The sequence below is a fragment of the Antennarius striatus genome, chromosome 15 (genome assembly GCF_040054535.1).
Source record: "Antennarius striatus isolate MH-2024 chromosome 15, ASM4005453v1, whole genome shotgun sequence".
Taxonomy (NCBI): domain Eukaryota; kingdom Metazoa; phylum Chordata; class Actinopteri; order Lophiiformes; family Antennariidae; genus Antennarius; species Antennarius striatus.
This window is the reverse complement of record NC_090790.1, coordinates 21128901-21154468: the sequence shown is the minus strand read 5'-3', so window position 1 is coordinate 21154468 and position 25568 is coordinate 21128901. Positions and strand designations below refer to the sequence as shown.

At 51.7% G+C, this 25568-nt stretch overlaps 4 protein-coding genes across 9 annotated transcripts; 3 read left to right on the top strand and 1 right to left on the bottom strand.

The window, feature by feature from the left end:
- Positions 1-759: 759 nt before the first annotated feature.
- spout1 (SPOUT domain containing methyltransferase 1) lies at positions 760-8954 on the top strand. 3 transcript variants are annotated; one of them, XM_068335685.1, is made up of 14 exons: positions 770-868; positions 944-983; positions 1399-1516; positions 1956-2110; positions 3937-4093; positions 4335-4424; positions 4556-4605; positions 4709-4839; positions 4980-5052; positions 5130-5228; positions 5308-5410; positions 8424-8571; positions 8648-8814; positions 8857-8954. In XM_068335685.1, exons 1-13 carry the CDS (start codon positions 827-829, stop codon positions 8735-8737), a joined length of 1296 nt encoding a protein of 431 aa, XP_068191786.1. In that variant the 5' UTR covers positions 770-826; the 3' UTR covers positions 8738-8814; positions 8857-8954. The 3 variants fall into 3 exon arrangements, with proteins under 3 accessions (XP_068191788.1, XP_068191787.1, XP_068191786.1); XM_068335687.1 differs by lacking the exons at positions 1399-1516; positions 8857-8954 and having other exon boundaries at positions 760-868; positions 1991-2110; positions 8648-8786; XM_068335686.1 differs by lacking the exons at positions 1399-1516; positions 8857-8954 and having other exon boundaries at positions 760-868; positions 1991-2110; positions 8424-8755.
- Positions 8955-10375: 1421 nt separating this feature from the next.
- LOC137608996 (alpha-N-acetylgalactosaminide alpha-2,6-sialyltransferase 6-like) lies at positions 10376-13222 on the bottom strand. 3 transcript variants are annotated; one of them, XM_068335695.1, is made up of 6 exons: positions 13140-13222; positions 12806-12869; positions 11496-11690; positions 10974-11386; positions 10751-10858; positions 10376-10577 (listed from the first exon to the last, which is right to left on the bottom strand). In XM_068335695.1, exons 2-6 carry the CDS (start codon positions 12827-12829, stop codon positions 10385-10387), a joined length of 933 nt encoding a protein of 310 aa, XP_068191796.1. In that variant the 5' UTR covers positions 12830-12869; positions 13140-13222; the 3' UTR covers positions 10376-10384. The 3 variants fall into 3 exon arrangements, with proteins under 3 accessions (XP_068191796.1, XP_068191798.1, XP_068191797.1); XM_068335697.1 differs by lacking the exon at positions 12806-12869 and having other exon boundaries at positions 13140-13203; XM_068335696.1 differs by lacking the exon at positions 13140-13222 and having other exon boundaries at positions 12806-13078.
- A 665-nt stretch (positions 13223-13887) lies between these two features.
- miga2 (mitoguardin 2) lies at positions 13888-21635 on the top strand. 2 transcript variants are annotated; one of them, XM_068335683.1, is made up of 16 exons: positions 13888-14044; positions 14649-14863; positions 14949-15153; positions 15219-15334; positions 15409-15529; positions 15624-15751; positions 15831-15948; positions 16026-16204; positions 16605-16717; positions 16791-16863; positions 17137-17223; positions 17315-17413; positions 19109-19243; positions 19307-19360; positions 19433-19549; positions 19645-21635. In XM_068335683.1, exons 2-16 carry the CDS (start codon positions 14768-14770, stop codon positions 19843-19845), a joined length of 1842 nt encoding a protein of 613 aa, XP_068191784.1. In that variant the 5' UTR covers positions 13888-14044; positions 14649-14767; the 3' UTR covers positions 19846-21635. The 2 variants fall into 2 exon arrangements, with proteins under 2 accessions (XP_068191784.1, XP_068191785.1); XM_068335684.1 differs by having other exon boundaries at positions 13889-14044; positions 16026-16132.
- Positions 21636-22048: 413 nt separating this feature from the next.
- dolpp1 (dolichyldiphosphatase 1) lies at positions 22049-25086 on the top strand. The gene is made up of 8 exons (XM_068334932.1): positions 22049-22174; positions 22771-22871; positions 22972-23056; positions 23170-23269; positions 23372-23470; positions 23560-23688; positions 23775-23864; positions 23988-25086. Exons 1-8 carry the CDS (start codon positions 22099-22101, stop codon positions 24022-24024), a joined length of 717 nt encoding a protein of 238 aa, XP_068191033.1. The 5' UTR covers positions 22049-22098; the 3' UTR covers positions 24025-25086.
- The last annotated feature ends 482 nt before the right edge of the window (positions 25087-25568 follow it).

Below are 25568 nucleotides of genomic sequence, written 5' to 3'. Positions count from 1 at the left end.
AGCAGGAGTGGGGGTCGGTGGTTGAGCAGGGGGGTCGGTGGTTGAGCAGGCCTCCGGAGCACTTCCGCGTCAGCTGGGTCTAAGTCCAGTAAAGTTGTTCTTCGCATGTCGAGCAGAAACTCACGGGAGAATGAGCGCCTTGGGGTAAGTAGACATGACAAAGATGGACAAACACACGGAGAGACAAGACAAAAAAAAAAAAGTATATATATACATATACTCATGTACAGTTATCCCTCACGAATTCAGCGTGACTTCACCTCATCACAGATTTTTGGTAGGCAGTCACGTGATACCGTATGGATTCTATTGGCTGACAGCATCAGGAAGTGTTCTACGTTCTGTGAGTCTCAGACATCCATGAGACACAAAAGTGCTTCAAACAGTCTATCAGAGGGTTTTAAAGGTAATACAGATAGAAGGTGGTTTAATATCAGTGTGGGGGGGTTCAGAAACGTTTAACTTACCATAAATAATAAGATAAATAGTTTGTCGTTCTATCGGGGATTTCTTTAATCACGTGTGGTTCCTGGAAGGCATTAACCACAAGGAACAGGGATTACTGTATATATACATATAGTGTATATACATGTATATGTACATACAAATATATACATGTATGTATGTATATTTATATACATTAAAGATATATATATAGATATAAATACATAAACAGCATACTGTATGAATGTATCTGATACGTGACAAACTGTGGAGGATCCGACAGGTGGCGCCATCACGCGTCTATGGATGTCAGCTGACGTCAAATTCAAAGAAGAAGAACAACCCGGAAGTACACAGACCCCACGCTCCTCTGCTTGGAATCATGTCGTGTCCCGGGAAGAAGCCCAGACCCGCGTCCTCTCAGGTACCGACCCGCCAGGGTGTCACCGGATCGGGGGGGCTGACCGGTGATTCCTCACGGTGTGTTTTGTCCCCACAGCCGGAAGAGCGCGTGGACTGGAAGAGGAGGAGAGCCGGAAGTGAGTAAAGGCTAACAGCTAACAGCTAGCTGGTTCACACACCATCAGTGACCTGTTTGATTAACGTTCTTCTCTGAGCGATTCAAACCAATCAAATCAAGAACAAAAGTTTTTATTATAGATGATCAAGATGTCTATTGATTAATGAATAGATTTCTGCTGCTCATTAAAAGGTAAATTTAGCGTTATTTAAAGGGTTTGTCGTCTTTTAAAACAACTATGTGAAGCTTCATGTAGACTGAAGGGTTAACTAATCATGCTCTGCTGTCATTGTGCTTTTTACATTCACATTGAATAAAGAATAAAAGATTCACAGGTCATGTAAAGGTCACAGTGCATCTGAAGACACAGTTGGGTCACCAGGTAGTGTGACTGTTGTGCAACTTTCTGTGGTTGGAACATGTCTCATAAACAGGAACTGTCGTGAGCGTTGGTTTCGGGGGAAAACTGTCGCTACGTGACCTGCTAAGAAGGAACCGCAGCCGTCGGCAGATGTTTCCCTTCCTCAGCAACAGAAGAGGGCCAATCCGAAGGTAGAGTATCAGATCATCTAAGCCTTAAGCTCATGCATATTCATCTCGATGTGTATAACACTGGGCAACTTCAGGCAGGGATTCGGTCTTCTTGTCATCGTCGTTGACTGCTAGCTTCGTGTTAGAGTTGTGACCTGAAGCCCCAGATATCTGTTAACTTTGGCTGTAAACAACTAAAAGAACTTGTGGATGAAACCTCGTTGTTTGGTTTCTCCTTCCTCGACTTCTGTACGCGCTCCTCTGTTAGGGTGTTCTGTTGTCTTAGTGTCTTGGAGTCAGATAGTTTGAGTTGGGTGATCTAGAAAGATAAGAGAGTATATTTTATACCCTAACAAGACCCGGATGTGTTTGTTGTGAACATCCTGGCAGGTGTTTCCAGGTGTTTCCAGGTGATTTAATGATTCTATCCTGTGGCTCCTTTTGTCTCTTGGTGGAACAGAAGTCAGACGTCAGGTGTTCCGTCTCTGTCCTCAGGTAAAGTTGCCCAGAAGCAACGGAAAGAGGCCAAACTGATCAGACAGCTGGAGCAGCACCACCAGCAGGGGGCAGTAGAGAGAGAGACAGGTGAACCCCAAAAGCGCCACAGCACAGAGGGTGAGGCTAGCAGTGCGTCACAGGTTCACCTGTGTACCTGTGAACATGTCACCTGTGTATCTGTGAACATGTCACCTGTGTCCCTGTCACCTGTGTCCCTGTCACTTGTGTCCCTGTCACCTATGTACCTGTGTCTCTGTCACCTGTGTACCTTTGAACACGTCACCTGTGTCCATGTCACCTGTGTCCCTGTCACCCATGTCCCTGTCACCTGTGTCCCTGTCACCTGTGTCCCTGTCACCTGTGTCCCTGTCACCTGTGTACCTGTGTCCCTGTCACCTGTGTCCCTGTCACCTGTGTCCCTGTCACCTGTGTCCCTGTCACCTGTGTTCCTGTCACCTGTGTACCTGTGTCCCTGTCACCTGTGTCCCTGTCACCTGTGTCCCTGTCACCTGTGTCCCTGTCACCTGTGTTCCTGTCACCTGTTTCCCTGTCACCTATGTACCTGTCACCTGTGTACCTGTGAACACGTCACCTGTGTCCCTGTCACCTGTGTCCTTGTCACCTGTGTCCCTGTCACCTGTGTCCCTGTCACCTGTGTCCCTGTCACCCATGTCCCTGTCACCTGTGTCCCTGTCACCTGTGTCCCTGTCACCTGTGTCCCTGTCACCTGTGTACCTGTGTCCCTGTCACCTGTGTCCCTGTCACCTGTGTTCCTGTCACCTGTTTCCCTGTCACCCATGTCCCTGTCACCTGTGTACCTGTGAACACGTCACCTGTGTACCTGTGAACACGTCACCTGTGTCCCTGTCACCTGTGTCCCTGTCACCTGTGTCCCTGTCACCTGTGTCCCTGTCACCCGTGTCCCTGTCACCCGTGTCCCTGTCACCCGTGTCCCTGTCACCCGTGTCCCTGTCACCTGTGTCCCTGTCACCTGTGTCCCTGTCACCTGTGTCCCTGTCACCTGTGTACCTGTCACCTGTGTACCTGTGAACACGTCACCTGTGTCCCTGTCACCTGTGTCCTTGTCACCTGTGTCCCTGTCACCCATGTCCCTGTCACCTGTGTCCCTGTCACCTGTGTCCCTGTCACCTGTGTCCCTGTCACCTGTGTACCTGTGTCCCTGTCACCTGTGTCCCTGTCACCTGTGTTCCTGTCACCTGTTTCCCTGTCACCCATGTCCCTGTCACCTGTGTACCTGTGAACACGTCACCTGTGTACCTGTGAACACGTCACCTGTGTCCCTGTCACCTGTGTCCCCGTCACCTGTGTCCCTGTCACCTGTGTCCCTGTCACCTGTGTCCCTGTCACCTGTGTCCCTGTCACCTGTGTCCCTGTCACCCGTGTCCCTGTCACCCGTGTCCCTGTCACCTGTGTCCCTGTCACCCGTGTCCCTGTCACCCGTGTCCCTGTCACCTGTGTCCCTGTCACCTGTGTCCCTGTCACCTGTGTCCCTGTCACCTGTGTCCCTGTCACCCGTGTCCCTGTCACCCGTGTCCCTGTCACCTGTGTCCCTGTCACCCGGGTCCCTGTCACCCGGGTCCCTGTCACCTGTGTCCCTGTCACCGGGGTCCCTGTCACCCGTGTCCCTGTCACCTGTGTCCCTCTCACCCGTGTCCCTGTCACCTGTGTCCCTGTCACCCGTGTCCCTGTCACCCGTGTCCCTGTCACCCGTGTCCCTGTCACCCGTGTCCCTGTCACCCGTGTCCCTGTCACCCGTGTCCCTGTCACCCGTGTCCCTGTCACCCGTGTCCCTGTCACCTGTGTACCCGTGTCCCTGTCACCTTTGTCCCTGTCACCTGTGTACCTGTGTCCCTGTCACCTGTGTCCCTGTCACCTGTGTCCTTGTCACCCATGTCCCTGTCACCTGTGTCCCTGTGTCTCAGGGCGTGGCTACACGGTGAGCGTGGCCCTACCGGGTTCGGTCCTGGACAACGCCCAGTCCCTGGAGCTGCGGTCGTACCTGGCTGGACAGATCGCCCGCGCCTGTGTCGTGTTCTGTGTGGATGAGATCGTCGTGTTTGACGAAGGAGGGGACGTCACGTATGTTCACCAACACGTTTGGTTCATAGGTTCGCCAGTCGATACCAGGGTCGCAGGTTGGCACCGGGGTCACTGGTTGTCGCCGGTTGTCACCGGGGTCGCCGGTTGTCACCGGGGTCGCCGGTTGTCACCGGGGTCGCCGGTTGTCACCGGGGTCGCCGGTTGTCACCGGGGTCGCCGGTTGTCACCGGGGTCGCCGCTCGTTCTCCTTGTCCCCAAATGACCACAGCTCCCCCTGCAGGAGCGTCGATGGAGAATTCCGAGGTGTGGGCAAGAAAGGACACGCGTGTGTTCAGCTGGCACGAATCCTGCAGTACCTGGAGTGTCCACAGTAAGTCATCCATCAGTGATCAATCAGATCCATATCTATCTCAGTGATCAATCAGACCGTAATCTATCACAGTGATCAATCAGACGGTAATCTATCACAGTGATTGATCAGATGGTTTGTTTTGCCTCCAGGTATCTACGAAAGTGTTTTTTCCCGAAGCATCAGGACCTTCAGTACGCAGGTGGGTGGAGCCTCTGGGTCCTCAAACGTTCCTGTCAGGCAAACACAGGACGACTGCAGAATGGTTTCAATGGTTTTATCTATTATTCTGGTTTTCCCACCAGGGTTGCTCAACCCCCTGGACAGCCCCCACCACATGCGGATGGACGATGAGTCGGACTTCCGGGAGGGGGTGGTGTTGGACCGGCCGTCCAGACCGGGACAGGGCTCCTTAGTGAACTGTGGGATGAGGAAGGTGGGTGTGGTTTCTGTCTGGTGTCGGATCTACGGGGAATCAGAGGATCAGCATCAGGGAACAGAGGGGGGGTCACTCCTGACCATCATTAGTGTCAGTCCAGCTGTGATTGGTTGAGCTGATGAGCGTCCTCTGCTCAGGAGGTCCGTATCGACAAGCAGCTGCAGGCCGGACTCCGGGTCACCGTCCAGCTGCTGAGGGCGGAGCCTCCAGGTGAGTCCTGCTGCGTGCCCCCTCCCCCCCCCCCTCGTCTACAGGTGTCTCCTCACGTCTCTGTCCTTCCTGTCCAGACAGGAAACGCATCAGGGGCGTGGTGGTGTCCCCCCAGGCCCCCCGGTCACGACGGGGCCTCTACTGGGGCTACAGCGTTCGCCTTGCAGCGTGCCTCAGTAGGTGGACTCAGAGTCTGTTCACATGGGGGGGGGGGGGGGGGGCAGAGCTACGCCTCAGCGCTCTGTGTGTCCACAGGCGCCGTGTTCTCAGAGAGCCCCTACCAGGACGGATACGACCTGACGGTCGGAACATCGGAGAGGGGCAGCAGCGTGGACCGAGTGGGGCTGGAGCCCTTCAGGTGGGGGCCGAGCCAGCAGGGGGCGCAAACACACACGCATATAAAACACACACTTAAAACACACACACACACCTGCGGATGTAGAACCATCCCTTCCTCCTTCCTGTTGATCATGTGTAATTTGCAGGTGACTTCCTGTCGGCCGGTTCTTCTCTGCTAATCAGCTGATCTTAGCATGCTAACGTTCTAAACCACATGTGTCAAACTCAAGGCTGGGGGCCAAATGTAGCCCTCCACATCATTTAATGTGGCCCATAGAGCATAAAAGGTCAGAGTGTCTAAAAAATAAATTAGTTAAAAGTGTGCTATGAGCTAAAACTACATTTCCCACAATGCAGTAGTTCAGCCCATTTGAACTCTGACTAAACGTAGTGAACAAAGTTAATGTCCTAACTTGTGTCTGATGTTATTTTTCTTTATTGATTGATAGTTTGATCCTTGATTGATGGAGTTCTGTGGGTTTAATAACCTGACAAATGAAAAGGATTTATGTTAGAACAGAGAAACAAACAAACATGTTTTTTCTGTCTAACTGTAATGTTTGGAACTAGAATCAGTCAGAAATTCAGTTATTTAACATGAAGGAGTAGTTACATTTAGTTACATTACACTGAGTTACATTTAGTTACATTTATTAGTTACATTAAGGAGTAGTTACATTACACTGAGTTACATTTAGTTACATTTATTAGTTACATTAAGGAGTAGTTACATTTAGTTACATTACACTGAGTTACATTTAGTTACATTTATTAGTTACATTAAGGAGTAGTTACATTTAGTTACATTACACTGAGTTACATTTAGTTACATTTATTAGTTACATTAAGGAGTAGTTACATTTAGTTACATTACACTGAGTTACATTTAGTTACATTTATTAGTTACATTACACTGAGTTACATTTAGTTACATTACACTGAGTTACATTTAGTTACATTTATTAGTTACATTAAGGAGTAGTTACATTTAGTTACATTTATTAGTTACATTAAGGAGTAGTTACATTTAGTTACATTACACTGAGTTACATTTAGTTACATTTATTAGTTACATTAAGGAGTAGTTACATTTAGTTAAATTACACTGAGTTACATTTAGTTACATTTATCAGTTACATTAAGGAGTAGTTACATTTAGTTACATTACACTGAGTTACATTTAGTTACATTTATTAGTTACATTAAGGAGTAGTTACATTTAGTTACATTTATTAGTTACATTAAGGAGTAGTTACATTTAGTTACATTACATTTAGTTACATTTATTAGTTACATTAAGGAGTAGTTACATTTAGTTACATTACACTGAGTTACATTTAGTTACATTTATTAGTTACATTAAGGAGTAGTTACATTTAGTTACATTACACTGAGTTACATTTAGTTACATTTATTAGTTACATTAAGGAGTAGTTACATTTAGTTACATTACACTGAGTTACATTTAGTTACATTTATTAGTTACATTAAGGAGTAGTTACATTTAGTTACATTACACTGAGTTACATTTAGTTACATTTATTAGTTACATTAAGGAGTAGTTACATTTAGTTACATTACACTGAGTTACATTTAGTTACATTTATTAGTTACATTAAGGAGTACCGTATTTTCCGGACTCTGAGGCGCACCTAAAAGCCTAAAATGTTCTTATAAACCCGTAGTGCGCTTTATAATCCGGTGTGTCTCATATATGGATTAACAAGGCACTCGGGCCCACGCCCCCTAACAACGGTAGTCAAGGGGCGTCACCGAAGTCCCGGCTCTGAGCTGCTCTCAGACGGTAGAGCAGACTGTAGGAGCACCGGTGGTTACAGCAAAACATGAGGAACTTTCAACAATTCTATGAATAAAGTCTGACTGACTGACTGATCTCAGTATTTCTAACTATCTGGCGTCAGAAATAACCCACTTTAAACTGAACTGGTCTAAAAACCCCATTGTGCTGTCATCTGGAATCTAGTGACGGTCCATTCTGTTAGTCTGTGGAAACACACGGAGAAACTGGACTAAAGGTGAATAAAGACCCTCAAAGATGAACTTACAGCCTGTTCTAAAATTCCAAGAGCAGTCACTGCTAGACAAAGGTGTCAGGTGTGCTGCATTGATTTACAAATGTAGTTGATAGCTCTGGGGGGGCGGAGGGGCGCATTCAGGCTTGTGTATTCTGTCTGCAGCGACGTGCGGTGAGATTCACGGCGGTGAGACACCGACGTTAAAGTCAGTTCTAGGAGTAAAACAGCGTCACGTTTGACAGTAAATTATCAGCCTGACATTAAAAACTAGTTAAAAATTGTTGAGGACACACAGCAGCAAATAGCTGCACCTCACCTCCGACTGGACTACCGATCGATCGAAACAATATTTAATTAATAAACGAAGACGAACGTCGGAGCTTAAATATCTGCTTGGAACTTCAGATGAGGAAATAATCCGCTCTGTTCACACTGACTGCACTGGTAATCAATTTAACCAGTTTTTAATGTCAGGGTTTTTTAATATGCGTGTTGACTTCTTTCTAAGATGACAAAGTGATCAAGTGATCAGGTTTCCTTGATGAGGCTCAGAATGGCTCATTGACATAATAACAGGGGCCATTCAAAGGTAGTCAGGAAGTCATGAATGCAGTCATGACTGCCTGAGCAGCACGGCTCCATCTAGTGGACGGATTGCACAACTACAGCCGCTGTAGTTTATCAAATACATTTTATTTATTTTTTATTGTGTGCGCCTTATAATCCGGTGCGCCTTATAAATGAAATAAATTATAAAACAAACTAATTATTGAGGGTGTGCCTTATAGTGCAGAAAATACTGTAGTTACATTTAGTTACATTTATTAGTTACATTAAGGAGTAGTTACATTTAGTTACATTGCATTCAGTTACATTTAGTTACATTCATTAGTTACAGATGATGCTGATGTGGCCCCCGGTTGAAATGATTTGACCCCTCCTGCTCTAAACTGACCCGTTAGCGTTGACTCTGACCCGGTCTTGTGGGACCTTCAGGCACCTGCTGGTGGTCTTCGGGGGTCTTCGGGGCCTGGAGGCCAGCGTGGACGCCGACCCCAACCTGGACGTGAGTGACCCCCGCCTGCTGTTTGACCTCTACCTGAACACCTGTCCGGGTCAGGGCAGCAGGACCATCCGCACAGAGGTGGGGGCAACTCTCGTGTCTACAGACGCCCAGGTTGTTGTTGGTTCACCTGTCTCACTGCTGTCTCCTTGTGCAGGAGGCCATCCTGGTTTCCATGGCGACTCTAAGACAGAAGATCACGGCTGCCTTCATGGACACGTCCAGCGGGGCCATGGAGAGCTGCTGACGCACTAAAGACACGGGGGGGTGCTTCTTTGTGTGGGATAGTGAACTGATCACACACTGATAGTGAACTGATCACACTGATAGTGAACTGATCACACACTGATAGTGAACTGATCACACACTGATAGTGAACTGATCACACACTGATAGTGAACTGATCACACTGATGGTGAACTGATCACACTGATAGTGAACTGATCACACACTGATAGTGAACTGATCACACACTGATGGTGAACTGATCACACTGATAGTGAACTGATCACACACTGATAGTGAACTGATCACACACTGATGGTGAACTGATCACACACTGATAGTGAACTGATCACACACTGATAGTGAACTGATCACACACTGATGGTGAACTGATCACACACTGATAGTGAACTGATCACACACTGATAGTGAACTGATCACACTGATGGTGAACTGATAACAGCCTGATGGTGAACTGATCACACTGATAGTGAACTGATCACACACTGATAGTGAACTGATCACACACTGATGGTGAACTGATCACACACTGATAGTGAACTGATCACACTGATGGTGAACTGATAACAGCCTGATGTCAGGGTCGATACCAGTTTTAATATTTCTCATCTCATTCACTGATGGTTGTTGGTTCTACTGGTTCCGTGTGTTAGTGTTGGTTCGGTGTTCACAGTTGAAATGCAGACAAATAAAAACAGTGGTGTGGTCGCGGGGCGTCGGTCTGGTGAAACGGGGCGTCGGTCTGGTGAAACGGGGCGTCGGTCTGGTGAAACGGGGCCTCGGTCTGGTGAAACGGGGCCTCGGTCTGGTGAAACGGGGCGTCGGTCTGGTGAAACGGGGCGTCGGTCTGGTGAAACGGGGCCTCGGTCTGGTGAAACGGGGCCTCGGTCTGGTGAAACGGGGCGTCGGTCTGGTGAAACGGGGCGTCGGTCTGGTGAAACGGGGCCTCGGTCTGGTGAAACGGGGCCTCGGTCTGGTGAAACGGGACGTCGGTCTGGTGAAACGGGGCGTCGGTCTGGTGAAACGGGGCGTCGGTCTGGTGAAACGGGGCGTCGGTCTGGTGAAACGGGGCGTCGGTCAGTTGAAACGGGGCCTCGGTCTGGTGAAACGGGGCCTCGGTCTGGTGAAACGGGGCGTCGGTCTGGTGAAACGGGGCGTCGGTCTGGTGAAACGGGGCGTCGGTCTGCTGAAACGGGGCGTCGGTCTGGTGAAACGGGGCGTCGGTCTGGTGAAATGGGGCGTCGGTCTGGTGAAACGGGGCGTCACCCTGATGTCATCAGGTCCGTTCATGTGGTGCTGCATGAGTTAAACACACCTGTGGATCAACCTGTTCACCCCCCCCTGCAGCAGCTGTGTCTCCGTCTACAGCTGGTGGGGGGTCCGCTGCCCAGCGGGGGGGCCGGTCTTTAGTTCTAACACTTCTGTCTGAATGGAAGCTGCTGGCGTGTTGTTCTGAACACGTGAGTCAGGTCATGTGTTCAAACCGAACGGTAGCCGTGACTCCAGGGGGGGGAGGGAGTGGCATTCCTCAGCCTCGGGGTCGCGACCCCTCTGGACGTCCAGAACCCCACCAACAGGAAGTCCGTCTTTAGTTCATGCTGGTCTCGCTGGCGGGGGGGCGGACCCGATGCCCTGGTGGGGGGGATCCTCAGGGGGGCCAGCTGGGGTGCACGAAGCTGATGTTGTACCGCCGCGCCCAGCGGGCGAACACCTGCTTCTCGGTGATGAAGCGGTGGTGGTTCCCCCTCCTGCCCCCCTCGTGCTGCAGGTAGGTCAGGCACTCGTCGGGCCCCCGGGGGGGGTAGTAGTGGTAGGGCATCTTCCTGGCCCCGCCCTTCTTCCTGGAACAGAACCGTTGTGTTAGCAGGGAACCGGAGGGGGTGTGAGGGGTCACTGTGGACCCGTGGGGGTGTGAGGGGTCACTGTGGACCCGTGGGGGTGTGAGGGGTCACTGTGGACCCGTGGGGGTGTGAGGGGTCACTGTGGACCCGTGGGGGTGTGAGGGGCGACTCACCCACAGTGGTTGGGCGGGACCATCCCGTACACCTTGATGTGGTCACATGTCTCGATGGCGATGACCATAGTGAACCAGCCGGTGCTCAACCACGAGTGGGACTTCTGTCTGAAGGACGGACCGCAAACAGTCAGCAAACAGACGGCATCAGGTGACCCAATGGGACGGGGACCCGGTGGGACCTGATGGGACCCGGTGGGACCCCCGCGGTGCAGAGCCTCACCTGTCGCGGCCCGTCTCCCTCTGGAACAGGGCGTCGAAGCGGCGCATCTTGCTGGGGGCGATGCTGAAGCAGGACAGGTTCCTGTGGGTGGCACCCACCTTCTGGATCAGCCGGAACAAGGTTCCTTTGCTGTCCCTCCCCATCTTGTTGGGGGGCCCCCAGAACACGACCATGGGGTCGCCGTCGGCCCGGTGCAGCAGCTCGTTCACCCTGCGGGCCACCCGGAACACGCTGGAGTGGGCCACCACCCTCAGCGAGGTCTGGTTCCCCACGTCGGCCTCGAAGCCCAGGGTGGGGGCGTCGTTCATGCGGATCACGCACTCCGTCCCGTCAATCTCGGGCCCCGCCCCCGTCCCGAGGACGTGGCTGGAGCTGGTCACCAGCGCGCAGCGGCGGCAGCGCAGGGTCATGTTCTGGAACGAGAACCCCCCGTCACTGAGGGCCCCACGTCCCCGTGGCCCCCTCGTTACTGAGGGCCCGGTGCTGAGTGGGCGTGTCGGGTCCAGAACTCGAGGTACCCACCTTGTTCCCGTGAACCGCCAGGTAGCCGTCCCGCCCCGCCCACTTCTTCAGGTCCATGGTCCGGAGCTTGGTGGGCGTGGCCACGTGGAAGGGGGCGTAGCTTTCATCAGCGGCGTTGTTGGAGCCGTAGAGGAAGACGAGGGTCATCAGGACCAGGATGGCCACCAGGATCACCACCCGGTGGCTCTGGGGCCCCTGTGGGGACACCAGACCAGTGGAACCACAGCCGACAACAAGACCAGTTCTGAACCCATGATGTCACTGCTGGGGCGGGGCACCTGTGATCACCTGTGATCTCAGGTGTGCTCATGTTCACGTGGATGAGGAGTTCCTGTTTACTTTCCACCAGTAAACAACAAGCCCACCCCTCGCGAACATCAACACCACCAGCAGGCGACTGACACCTTAACCCAGCGGTCCCCAACCTCTTTATCTCCACGGACCGGTTTCACCTCAGACAGGATTTAACGGACCCGTTTCATGTGCTGGATAATGGTTAATGACGCCAGGACAGCTGTAGTCTAATAATAAATCAGTGGTTTCCTGTAAAATGTAGACATCAACAAACAATAAACAAACTTTTTTTCATAAATTGATAATCAACATCTCTGTTTCGTCTGTAAACGAAATAATTATAAGAAATAATTATAAGAAATAATTACATTAAAAACTCGATTCAAGTGACTGCACTGATGAGGTTAATTTTGAAATTTCGCGACTTACAATCAGTTCATTCAACGCAGGAGAACTATTGATCATTTCCACTAGAAAGGTGAACAAGTCAATCAAATAATAGTAATCACAATAATGAGAATTAGTGGATGGGGACCGCTGGTCTAGGGTTAACGGAGACAATGACCCCTGAAGTGTGTTCCATAGGTCTGCTCTACTCCAGTTTGGTTTGGTTTTCGGTCACAGCAGAAAATCGCTTCACAAAGACAGGAGGTTGGAATGGAAGCAGGGTTTTCCATCCTTTTGGGGCGATCTCAGGATAATCTGCCTGGACTTTAATCCAGAACTCTGGTGCGTTTATGGGCCTTCATGGTGTGTGTTAATAACCTGTCTGACCGAGACCCGTCAAGCGGGACAGACGCATGAATTAGTCAGCGGGTCATTCCACACAGACGTCACTTTTCAAATTTAACGTCTTTCAGACTCCGAAATAAATGAAATGGAACTAAATAAGTTCTTCTTTCTGAGCGGCTCGGTACCAAATGACCCACGGACCGGTACCGGTCCGCGGCCCGGGGGTTGGGGACCACTGCCTTAAATGACACCACGTGACACGTGAAAAAGGATGATGACGTCACCTTGACGCCGATCTTGATCCCCATGCTGTGTGATCAGGCTGGACGTGACCGTGTGACGTCATACCTGCCAGGAAACAGATCATTAACGTCACGTCTTTTCATGTGACGGTGCTGAGGTCGGTAGGTCGATGACGTCATCCTCATCTTCATCATCAACAGCAGCAGCCTGGCCGCGCTAGCTAGCTTTAGCTCAGTGCACACAGACATTACACCCCCCCTCCACCCACCTCCCGTTATGACCCCCCCGGTACTCCCCCTCCCCGTTAGTCCCGGTCTCTACTAGCCACCGTCCCGTAGGACCGGGTGGGGCTGAAGCCAACGCTGGGGTGTTTACCGTGTCATGATGTCTGCGGTCCAGTTCTCCATCTTTCTGCGCCCACTCGATGACGTCATCGACACGCCCCTCCCTCCGCAGCACAGTGACGTGTTTAGGTTACTGCTGTAACCCCGGTTCACCGAGGAGCGAGACGGACGCTAACGTTAATAACTACGTCATAATAACGGCCGGACCTCTGTCCGAGGAACGTGTTCTGACGTAACGTTACCCTCCTCCATTCCGTCTGCGTTGTATTTTCATGTAAATGAACGTAAATTTTATATCACTAGTTGTAGATTTAGTCTGTGCTTTTATTTTGTAGGGAGGCGATAAACCAGAAAACCGTTATTTCCGATTGATGTGGTGCGTTCACGTTCCCCGGTAAAACTACTTCACCGGCACTTTGCAAGTGTGCCTTCTAACAATATGAATGTACAGAAATTGTTCCACTATACATGCAGACGGTTATGTGTAGGAACACTTATTATTCTTCTTATTTGTTAAAAACATATCGATAGTTCTCTTTTTCAGATAAAGATCCGTTTTCAAAAGTAATAAAGGAATTTTTAAGCACTATTCTCTTTTTGATTTAACATATCAGATTATCTGTCTACAATCTGATTGAATGTAATGTTAATGCAATTAATAATGTAATGTTTTTACCAACAGACGGACTGCAGATAACTTTTAAACAGCTCTGGTGTTGGGTTTTGTGAAAGCGACGCTATACTGGGAAGTACAACCTGATTGGACAGTAAAAGGCTTAGTCCCGCCCGTCTCCCTTTGGATTGGTCAAGAAGAAAATAACCCGTCTAGTGCTCGTTATTGCATTGGCTGATGGCTGCGTCAGCCCCGCCCCGACCAGAAGCTAGTGTGCGGCTTCGCCGTGACTGGAATGCCCTTCCCCGCCTCGGATGTTCACGGTACGTACCGACGGACAGATTAAGTTCTTAGTTCAGCGGCACGCCGAGCCGGTAAAGCCTCCGAGGCGTCGGTTCACCGCCCCGCAGGCGGTGAACGGTGTACCGGAGGACGCTCCGAACGTGTCGGAGCTCAGCTAACTGTGTGGAAGCTAACGTCTATGTTAGCATGCTAGCTAAATAAAACCGGACCGTTTGGTTTCCTTCTCGAGCGGAGAACCGGTCGGGTCCGAACCGGTTCCGTGTCTGAGGCCGGGTTCTGGTCTCGGTTCGTCTGGACGGGCCCGACGGCCGCCGCTGTCGTTAGCCTCCAGGCTAGCAGCGTGTCCGGGGGCAGAAGTCAATAATAATGGACCGAGTCCGTCCGGTACCGGACCGGTCTCTCCGGAACCAGCTCTGTCCGGAACCGGGACAATCCGTTCGGAACCGGGCCGGTCCAGACGGTGTAGCTGAAGCGGCTGGAGGAATGTGGCCTCTGTGGGGGCTGTTGGCTCCAGCTGGGGCTCCCCAGGTGGCCCCCACCTCAGGAGGTTAAAGGTCAAACCTGGAGCCCCCAGCTCTCATGTCCTCATCATGTCTACCTGAATGCCCTTCGTGTCCCCTGCAGGGCAATAAGCCACACCCACCCTGGAGCCCCCCACCGGCGAGTGGACGAGGACAGATGCTTCATCGGCGACCCCTGACCTCAGCAGAGAAGCGCTGTGACGTGACGGCGGCGTGATCGCCATGGCGATGAAGCGAGCAGACGGGATGTCGGTGGCTCAGGCGCTGGCCATGACGGTGGCCGAGATCCCCGTCTTCCTCTACTCCACCTTCGGCCAGGTGAGCCCCGGCTCGTCGCGTCAGGTGGTGTCCCGTGTGGAGTGTCCCCCGTATGAAAGCGCTGAGTCACTCTTCCTGCTTCCAGTCCATCTTCTCCCAGCTGAAGCTGACCCCCAGCCTGAAGAAGGTGCTCCTGGCCACCACCCTGGGCAGCGTGGCGCTGGCCCTCGCCGCCCACCAGCTGAAGCGGCGCGGCAGGAAGAAGCAGCAGGCGGCGAAGGGGAAGGAGAAGACGGTGGGGGCCACCGAGGCCCTGCTGAGGACAGGAAGGCCCCCGTCCTTAAAGAGAGGTGAGCCCAGCGTGCGGCTGAACATCCGTGTAGAACCACGAGATGAGGGCGTGTCCCCCCCACAGGTCAGTTTGGCAGGCGCCAGGCGATGAGCCCCAGCACGCGCAGCAACGACACCCTGAGCGGCGTCTCCTCATTGGCCCCCAGCAGACACTCCAGCTCCGCCCACAGCCTGACGTCGGTGGGTGTGTGTGTGTGGGGGGGTCTGCTCTTGTTCCTCCACTTCCTGCTCACGCGTGTTTTCCCCCGTCACAGATGCGTGTCTCTGGCACTCCCAACCCGTCGGTCCACGCCTCCCCCCCCCCCTGGGAGGAGCCGGTGGCGGAGGAGTCGGGGGCCGTGGAGGACGCCAACGTCGAGAACCTCTACCTGACGGGTTGGTGGCCGGCGATCCGTCACGCTGTTGGCGTGGGTGACGTCACGTGACCTCAGCCGTGTGCGTGACGGCGTGTCCTCCGTGTCCTCCCCAGGCATGGAGCTGTTCGAGGAGGCGCTGCTGAAGTGGGAGCAGGCCCTGAACATCCGCCACCACGCCCTCTCCACCACCCGCACCGCCAGCCCCGCCCCGCCAGGGGCAGCGTGTGGAGACCTCCCTCTGGTACCACCACCACCACCATCATCATTTACTCTGGTGGTCTCTACCTGGTCATGTGACTGTGGGCGTGGCTGTGCTTCAGGTGGAGACGAGGAACAAGGTGTTGGTAGACAAGCTGGAGACGCTGCTGCACAAGGCGTACAACCTGCAGGAGGACTTCGGCAGCAGCCTCCCCACCGACAGCCTGCTGGCCGACTTCGGTATGTCCATCCCTGGGGGGTCGGGGGTGTGGGGGGTGGTTTTGACTCTCAGCTTTGACTCGGTATTGTCTCGGCAGAGAGTGAAGGAACTCTGATTCTGCCCGGAGTGGAGAGTCTGGGCCGGCTTCGGGACGACGACGACACCACCGTCTCCTCCGACGAGTCCTTCTTCTCTGCTGCAGAGGTCAGACCAGGGGTCAAAGGTCAAGTCAGCTTTACTGTCAAGTGTACCGTATATACACGACACACAGCACAGGTGACATCACAGACCCACTGTCAACAGGCAGTACAACACGGGCAGTACAACACGGGCAGTACAACACGGGCAGTACCACACGGGCAGTACAACACGGGTAGTACAACACGGGCAGTACCACACGGGCAGTACAACACGGGCAGTACCACACGGGCAGTACAACACGGGCAGTACCACACAGGCAGTACCACACGGGCAGTACCACACGGGCAGTACCACACGGGCAGTACCACACGGGCAGTACCACACGGGCAGTACAACACGGGTAGTACAACACAAAGTATAAGACGAAACACAAGGGGATGGTAAACATGTCTATACACTAGTCCAACACACACACACACACCAGGGGATGCTGTCACACGTTTTGCGTGTCCTGACGTATGTTCTGCGTGTGCAGCTGTTCGACGCCGTGTCTCTGGAACACGTCTACCAGACACTCAAGCCGGCAGCGCTCTACGCGGAAGCCCTGGCCCTGGTGAAGGAGAACCGGGTGGCCTGCAGGTCTCTGAGGTAACCCCAGCTCCAGCAATGCCCCCCACCCAGCAGCCCCAGAGGCTTACCCCACGTCTCTCTCGCCCCCCAGGACAGAGCTGCTGGAATGTTTCAGCGACCAGGACTTCCTAGCGAAGCTTCACTGCGTGAGACAAGCGTTTCAGGTCCGTTTCAGCGTTCTGGGTGACTGCTGTGGTTGGACTGGGCCACTAGAGGCCGCTCACGCCTTCAGCTCAGCTCTGTCCTGTGTGTGTGTGTGTGTGTGTGTGTGTGTGTGTGTGTGTGTGTGTGTGTGTGTGTGTGTGTGTGTGTGTGTGTGTGTGTGTGTGTGTGTGTGTGTGTGTGTGTGTGTGTGTGTGTGTGTGTGTGTGTGTGTGTGTGTGTGTGGACGCAGCGACCAATCACAGCCACTGTGTTCAGCTACCTTCTTCTTGCAGGTCCTCCTATTGGACGAAACTCATCGCACGTTTTTTATGGAGACGGGGAAGCAGATGATAACGGGGCTGATGGTGAAGGCCAACAAGGTAGAGCCCCCCACCACTACCCCCCAACCTGAAGGGACACTCGTCTGTGGTTGGGTGATCGCAGCCCTCACTTCCTGTTCTCTCCCAACAGAGTCCCAAAGCCTTCCTGGAGAGCTACGAGGATATGCTGCTGTACACCCAGAGGGAGGAGACCTGGGGGGTCACCAGGATGGAGCTGGAGGGCCGGGGGGTGTGTGTGTGTGTCTGTGTGTGTGTGATTGTTTGATTCTGTTAGTTAGATTATTCTGGTAATTATTAGATGGTTCAGGCTTTAAATCAGAGGGGGTCAAACTCATTTCCACTGGGGCCAGATCAGCATCACCGCTGTAACTAATACATGTAACTAAATGTAACTCAGTGTAATGTAACTAAATGTAACTACTCCTTAATGTAACTAATAAATGTAACTCAGTGTAATGTAACTAAATGTAACTACTCCTTAATGTAACTAATAAATGTAACTAAATGTAACTCAGTGTAATGTAACTAAATGTAACTACTCCTTAATGTAACTAATAAATGTAACTAAATGTAACTCAGTGTAATGTAACTAAATGTAACTACTCCTTAATGTAACTAATAAATGTAACTAAATGTAACTCAGTGTAATATAACTAAATGTAACTACTCCTTAATGTAACTAATAAATGTAACTAAATGTAACTCAGTATAATGTAACTAAATGTAACTACTCCTTAATGTAACTAATAAATGTAACTAAATGTAACTCAGTGTAATGTAACTAAATGTAACTACTCCTTAATGTAACTAATAAATGTAACTAAATGTAACTACTCCTTAATGTAACTAATAAATGTAACTAAATGTAACTCAGTGTAATGTAACTAAATGTAACTACTCCTTAATGTAACTAATAAATGTAACTAAATGTAACTCAGTGTAATGTAACTAAATGTAACTACTCCTTAATGTAACTAATAAATGTAACTAAATGTAACTCAGTGTAATATAACTAAATGTAACTACTCCTTAATGTAACTAATAAATGTAACTAAATGTAACTCAGTATAATGTAACTAAATGTAACTACTCCTTAATGTAACTAATAAATGTAACTAAATGTAACTCAGTGTAATGTAACTAAATGTAACTACTCCTTAATGTAACTAATAAATGTAACTAAATGTAACTACTCCTTAATGTAACTAATAAATGTAACTAAATGTAACTCAGTGTAATGTAACTAAATGTAACTACTCCTTAATGTAACTAATAAATGTAACTAAATGTAACTCAGTGTAATGTAACTAAATGTAACTACTCCTTAATGTAACTAATAAATGTAACTAAATGTAACTCAGTGTAATGTAACTAAATGTAACTACTCCTTAATGTAACTAATAAATGTAACTAAATGTAACTCAGTGTAATGTAACTAAATGTAACTACTCCTTAATGTTAAATAACTGAATTTCTGACTGATTCTAGTTCCAAACATTACAGTTAGACAGAAAAAACATGTTTGTTTGTTTCTCTGTTCTAACATAAATCCTTTTCATTTGTCAGGTTATTAAACCCACAGAACTCCATCAATCAAGGATCAAACTATCAATCAATAAAGAAAAATAACATCAGACACAAGTTAGGACCCAAACTTTGTTCACTACGTTTTTGACACAGTTAAAATAGGGTTAATTATTGCATTGTGGGAAATGTAGTTTCTGGTCAAAGCACACACTGACTATTTTAGACTCTCTGACCTTTTATGCTCTCGAGGGCCCCATTAAATGATGTGGAGGGCCACATTTGGCCCCCTGGGCCATGGGTTTGATACACTCAGTGCTTTTAAGGGTTAATGGTTCAGAAGAGCCCCTCCTGTCGTCCAATCAGGTCAGCCCGTCAGTGATTGGTTCTTCCCCTCCAGGTGGTGTGTATGAACTTCTTTGACATCGTTCTGGACTTCATCCTCATGGACGCGTTTGAAGACCTTGAGAGCCCCCCCTCCTCGGTGGTCGCCGTGTTGAGGAACCGCTGGCTGTCCGACAGCTTCAAGGAGACGGTAGGTTCTCACACACACACACACACACACACACACACACTGACACGTGTGTTCTCCCATCAGGCCCTGGCGACGGCGTGCTGGTCGGTCCTGAAGGCGAAGCGGCGCCTCCTGATGGTCAGTTCCTGCCCCCCTGTCGTTCGCTCCAGCTCCAGCTTCATCCTGACTGCTCTGATCTCCTCCTCTCAGGTTCCTGACGGGTTCATCTCCCACTTCTACGCCATCTCAGAACACGTGAGCCCCGTCCTGGCGTTTGGGTTCCTGGGCCCCCGGCGGCACCTGAGTGAGGTGTGCACCATCTTCAAGGTGAGACCTGAAACACCTGGAGGCCAGTGTGAAGCTGAGGCTCCTCCTGTGGGGGCCCCAGGTGACCCCGTCTGTCCCCCGTGTGTCCTCCGCAGCAACAGGTGGTGCAGTACCTGAAGGACATGTTCGACCACGACAAGGTGCGCTTTAGCTCCGCCCACTGCCTGGCCGAGGACATCCTGAGTCTGTCCCACCGCCGCAGCGACATCCTGCTGGGATACCTGGGGATAGACAGCCTCCTGGAGCTGAACGGGTCCCTGCCCAGAGACCTGGGGGCCCCGCCGGGGGCCAGCTAGGGGCCACTCGGGGGGACGGGGCCCCAGGTGTGTGTGGATCCACACGGCCCGAAGGGTTCCTGGGTGCACACACACCAGCCTCACGGCTCCATGGGATCTCCAGCTTCACGTGAGGGGACGTGTCTGTTCGTGTGGGGGGGGGCACACCTGCAGGACGCCACGGGTTCGTGCCCCGCCCCTCTGGAGTCCCCTGAACAGGATGTGATGTCACAGACAGACACTCGGCTGTGGCGTGGCGCCGACACGGCGGTGATGGGAGGGGTTGTCCTTGCCGACAAGGCGTCATCTTGGTGTATTTATTGATTATTGATTGTGATCAGTATCGATCCTGATCACAGCTGCTGAGCTTCATCTGGACGTGTTGCTGCTGGAGGTCTGACACCAAATGAATACAAGGGGTTAGAGTAGGGTCCGTTTCCATAGCAACGGGTCCGTGTCCCCCCCTGCTCCTGTCGGGCGTCTGAGCGCAGCAGGGTGTGGGCTCCAGCCCGTGTGCTCTCCTCCGTTCTGACGTTCTGGGGGAGGAGCTGGCGTCCCGTCAGACTGTGGCCTGGTGCTCCCCCCAGAGTGTCCCCCGTTACACCTCTGACGGGGAGACGGACGGGTTTGAGCCATCCCAGCAGACTGACCAGTCAAACGACTGGTCCTGTGAAGGGGGGAGGTTCCTCCTGTCGTCTCAACAGGAAACAGGCTGACATCTCCAGGAAGTCATTTCATGCTTTTGGACCAATGAGCAGCTTCGTTTGTTTTTAAAAGCTTTTTGCACTTTATCAGAGAAGCAGAAAGAATCACGTCCAGCGAGCCTCGAACGTGAACCCAACAGCCTCGCTTCTGTTTCTGTGTCTTCTGGTTGATGTCCAGACGTTAGCCCCGCCCCTGCCCCCGCCCCCGTCCTACACCAGCCGACGGGTTCTTCCTGTGGTTCCAGCTCCTGACGCCCTGCTGTGACATGTCTTCATGGGAAACACGCGTGTCTGACAGCTGCTGATCAGAAACCAGAGGAACTCGTGGACGGACGTTCACGTCACCAGCCTGAGCATCACTGGGGGGTCCAGACACCCAGGGTAGGAAGAAAACACCAGAGAGCCTCCAGGTGGACCTGCAGGTGTGCTCTGCTGCTGAAGGTGTCCTGAAGGGATGGAGGACGTTGGGGGTCCCTGCTGACCCCTGAAGCCTCCTGTTGCCTTTCCTTTTGCTGATTCCCTGTGACCTCCTTGGTCGTATCAGACGGTCTTTCTGGTGATTAAACTTTACATTTATGTCTCCTCCCAGTCGAAGACAGTTCTTTGTTTCTCACATTCCATCAGAAATAGAAAGTTATATTGTTAGACTGGATTAAAAACACTAGGGGTCAAAGGTCATGTCTATGTCTTCTGAGCACAACCAAAGGAGGAGCACATTGGATGCTGACGTGTCCTCTGCCGTCACACATTCACTTGGGTCGTGTCTTATTTAAAAGTGTCAATTATTGTCAATTCGTTGATCAGTTGTTTGTTGTTTATCTTCTTTTTGGAATCGGATTTGAATTTTGTCTCCAAACTTGTGCCTAAAATGGAATCAGAGTCCAGGTTTGTTGACTCAGCAGTACTCAAACACTTACCAGTAAATTATTGTAAAGCCATTGTTACAGATGTAAAAGACCTTTTTTCACATGAAGCCAGAAGTGAGCGGTATGGTGACTCTGCTGCAGCGGTACGGAACAATCCTGACATGTAAATAACCCGTCACCTCCATCCCATGTGACCTGAAGATCAATAATAAATGGAATGTTTTCTGTCAAACATCACAAACTACACATTCCCTGAGGAAGAGTTAATCTGACTTCATGAAAAGCAGCATGTGGTAAATATTTAGAGACGAATCTGGGCATAGACAGATAGATTTAGATATAATTTATTGATCCCAGACTGAGAAACTCACAAAATGATCATAAAGATGACTCTAACCCTAACCCTAAGAATCTGGTTCTATTTAGAAAGAATTTTGCTTTATTTTTTCATTTTTTTGTGTTATTTCTTTGTATTTATTGTGTTTTATTTTTTGAATGACCACCGTCCTTCGCTTTAACGCCGGACTTGTCTGTCTGTTCATTCAATAATTCTTGTCTATGGACGTAAAGCGCGTCTCCAGTGGGCGGCTCTGATTGGTCGGCTCCGCCCCGCTGGGCCCTGTTGAACGAGGAGCTCCGCTCGCTATTGGTCGGACGCGTGTCTGGGCGTGTCGCGGGGGACAGCCCGGCTGTGTCCGGGTAAGATGGCGTTGGAAGAGCAGTGCTCGGCACCACCTCAATGGCGGTCGGTCTCTCTGACCCACGTCGAGTTCCCCGAAGGTAAGCGCGCGCCGCGGGTCGTCCCGCCGAAGCCGCGCGGGAAGCTCGCGGCCTTCCGGTCGACCACGGCTGCGTGTTTTGGCTCGCGACTGAATGGACACGGCCGCTGGCTGGCCTGCCAAATAGTGAGACACCGCAGTGTGGAGCTCAGCTAACCTGACCTGTAAAATTGTGAGACATTGACGCATGCGCAGCTGGTGACGAGTCAACAATGACGGCTAGCTAGCTTGTTAGCGGCTGTGATGTTGGCTTTGTACGTGTTGTTGTGATTGGTGAACACGGCTCGTGTTTTCACGACTAAAAGACGAAAACGGAAAAGAAAAATATTATTGATGACCGCAGCGAACGGCCGCTGCTGTTTACGGGGTACAGCCGAGCTAACGGCTATAGCTAACGGCTATAGATCATTAGCTATAGCCGTTAGCTATAGGTTAGCTGTGTGCAGCTAACCTATAGCTAACCTATTAGCTGCAGCTCCTTGGACACTGATTGGACCAACAGGCAGGTCGAACGCTGTGGTTCGGGGAGTGTTAACACCCCCCGCTCGGTGACGTAGCCCTGCGTATGACGCGCCTCACCTGTGCCCCCTCCCTCAGGTGACCTCCCGGGGCGGCTGCTGGCCTACATCAGCCTCCTGCCCGTCGCCATCCTGGTGGGCTTCGTGACGCTCATCGTGTTCAAACGGGAGCTGCACACGGTGAGTCCAGAGGGCTTCACCTGTCCAGGTGCTGCTGGTCGGGTGGGGGGGGGGTTGACACACAGGTGCGTGATGGTCCACATGTCTGGTTTTGATGCAGATTTCCTTCTTTGGGGGGCTCCTCCTCAACGAGGGGTTCAACTGGGTGTTGAAGCACATCCTCAGAGAGCCACGCCCATGTGCAGGTGAGTGAAGCAGCAGGTGGGCATGACCACGCCCACACAGCCCCAGGGTGAGCAGAGCGGACACACACACACACACACACACACACATCTGAACACACAGTTTGTCTCCTCAGGGGCCCACACACACCTGAACACAGAGTATGGGATGCCCTCCAGCCACGCCCAGCTCATCTGGTTCTTCTTTGTTTACTTCTTTCTCTTCCTCTACTTGAGGTGAGCTGCTTCTTCTTCTTCTTCTTCTTCTTCTTCTTCTGAATGTAACTCATTGGATGAGTGGACGGCGCCCTGTGTGACGGGTGTGTGTGTGTTTATCAGAATGCATCAGACCAACAACGCTCGGTGTGTCGACCTCCTGTGGAGACACATCCTGTCTGTCATCCTTCTGGGCGTCGCCTTACTAGTGTCGTACAGCAGGTGAGGGTTAGTAACAGGCGTACCTGGTCGGCTGTACCTGGTTGGCTGTACCTGTGAGTGATGGCTGGACCCCCCCCATCTCCCTCCAGGGTCTACCTGCTGTACCACACCTGGAGCCAGGTGTTCTACGGGGGCGTGGCCGGCAGTACGATTGGAATCGTGTGGTTCTTCTTCACACAGGAGGTTCTCACACCGATATTCCCCAGGATAGCGGCCTGGTGAGTGGAGCTCTCATGCCCCGCCCCCTGGTGTTGCCCGGGGCGACGGCTTCCAACCCCCCATTCTGGTTGCTTTGATCTTCCAGGCCGGTGTCGGAGTACTTCCTGGTGCGGGACACAAGCCTGATCCCCAACATCCTGTGGTTCGAGTACACAGTGACCAGATCAGAGGCCAGGTGAGGCACAGGTGACCCGGGTCACACGGTGACAAACGTCCAGCTGTGTGGTTGCCATGGTGATTGTCTGCCATGGTGATCTTTTTCTATTGACAGTGTGTCCATTCTCCCCCCTCCCCACAGGAACAGACAACGAAAGCTGGGAACGAAGCTTCAGTGACGTCCCCCCTCCTCTACTGCTGAACCTGAGCTGAGGACCACACACACACACACACACACACACACACACACACACACACACACACACACACACACACACACACACACACACACACACACACACACACACACACACACACACACACACACACACACTGGAGGCCCATCGTCTGCACCGCCTGCAAAGGAGCAGAGGGCAAAAACTGTTGACCGGTGGAAAAAGAGTGCCTGGACCGTCCCAGCGATGCCCGCCTGACACGCCCCTCCACCCGCCCCTCCACCCACCCCCACCCCTCGTCCACCCCCCCCCGTCCTCCCTGTCAGCTCCACACATGCAGGACTGAGCGAGAGGCGACTATTTAAAGATAGATTAATATATAGATCTAAACTGACAGGAACTCAGGGGGGGGGCAGCATGTGTTCAGTCATTGTGTAGTTCTGATGGGTAGCTGTTGGGTCAGGGAGGGGGTAGGATAGGGTGAAGGTTAGGGTCATCGTAGGGTTAAATGAGTCTTTGTAACATTTCTATAAATTCAGCCAGATGTAACAGAAATCTGACCTTTGAACCAACACCAGTTAAATGTGGGGGGGGGGGACCACCTCCCCTCTCGTGGGGATGTGTGAATTTAACCTTCATGTGGACCCTCCCACCAGCGTCTCCCCGTCACAGGTTACGTCCACTTCGAGGATCTGGAGGCGGGGTCACGCAGTGGGTCATGGGGTCAGGGCTGGGTCATGAGGTTGTGGTGGGGTCGCAGGGTCAGGGTGGGGTAATGGGGTTGGGGCGGGGTCAGGCAGCGGGTCATGGAGTTGGGGCGGGGTCATGGGGTCGTTCCTGGCGGTAGCAGCAATCTGGCGTTCGTTCTTTTTTTTTTAAAGTGTTTTCATCATTCCTGCGTTACCATGGAGACCATGAGGCTGCTGACAGACGCAATCTGGTCCTCCGGTCCGTCGTCGTGACGACGCTGCGGCACTGGAGCCACGGCGTCATTAGCTCCACAAAGGGAAGTCTTATCAGACGTGATGTTTCCACCTGTAACCTCTGAATAAAGTGTTTTATGTACGGACGCCTCGAGTGCTGCTTTCACCCCCCCGAGACTACAGTCAGGGGGACCCGGCTATGGTCTGGTTGTGACGGTGCTGACCTACAGTCAGGGGGACCCGGCTATGGTCTGGTTCAGACGGTGCTGACCTACAGTCAGGGGGACCCGGCTATGGTCTGGTTCAGACGGTGCTGACCTACAGTCAGGGGGACCCGGCTATGGTCTGGTTGTGACGGTGCTGACCTACAGTCAGAGGGACCCGGCTATGGTCTGGTTGTGACGGTGCTGACCTACAGTCAGAGGGACCCGGCTATGGTCTGGTTGTGACGGTGCTGACCTACAGTCAGAGGGACCCGGCTATGGTCTGGTTGTGACGGTGCTGACCTACAGTCAGAGGGACCCGGCTATGGTCTGGTTGTGACGGTGCTGACCTACAGTCAGAGGGACCCGGCTATGGTCTGGTTGTGACGCGCTCAGGTCAGTGTGATGCAGGCTTGTTCTG

Bases quoted from the DNA above. Each gene is read 5' to 3' on its own strand.
- spout1 (XM_068335685.1), top strand. From the start codon at position 827: ATGTCGTGTCCCGGGAAGAAGCCCAGACCCGCGTCCTCTCAG. The intron at 4,094-4,334 runs GTATGTTCACCA...CTCCCCCTGCAG, and splicing joins GACGAAGGAGGGGACGTCAC to GAGCGTCGATGGAGAATTCC. The intron at 5,229-5,307 runs GTAGGTGGACTC...GTGTGTCCACAG, and splicing joins TCGCCTTGCAGCGTGCCTCA to GCGCCGTGTTCTCAGAGAGC.
- LOC137608996 (XM_068335695.1), bottom strand. From the start codon at position 12,829: ATGGGGATCAAGATCGGCGTCAAG. The intron at 11,387-11,495 runs GTGGGTACCTCG...TTCTCGTTCCAG, and splicing joins TGGCGGTTCACGGGAACAAG to AACATGACCCTGCGCTGCCG. The intron at 10,578-10,750 runs GTGAGTCGCCCC...GTTCTGTTCCAG, and splicing joins GTCCCGCCCAACCACTGTGG to GAAGAAGGGCGGGGCCAGGA.
- miga2 (XM_068335683.1), top strand. From the start codon at position 14,768: ATGGCGATGAAGCGAGCAGACGGGATGTCGGTGGCTCAGGCGCTGGCC. The intron at 15,530-15,623 runs GTTGGTGGCCGG...TGTCCTCCCCAG, and splicing joins CGAGAACCTCTACCTGACGG to GCATGGAGCTGTTCGAGGAG. The intron at 17,414-19,108 runs GTGTGTGTGTGT...CTTCCCCTCCAG, and splicing joins TGGAGCTGGAGGGCCGGGGG to GTGGTGTGTATGAACTTCTT.
- dolpp1 (XM_068334932.1), top strand. From the start codon at position 22,099: ATGGCGTTGGAAGAGCAGTGCTCGGCACCACCTCAATGGCGGTCGGTC. The intron at 22,175-22,770 runs GTAAGCGCGCGC...CCCCTCCCTCAG, and splicing joins CCACGTCGAGTTCCCCGAAG to GTGACCTCCCGGGGCGGCTG. The intron at 23,689-23,774 runs GTGAGTGGAGCT...TTGATCTTCCAG, and splicing joins TTCCCCAGGATAGCGGCCTG to GCCGGTGTCGGAGTACTTCC.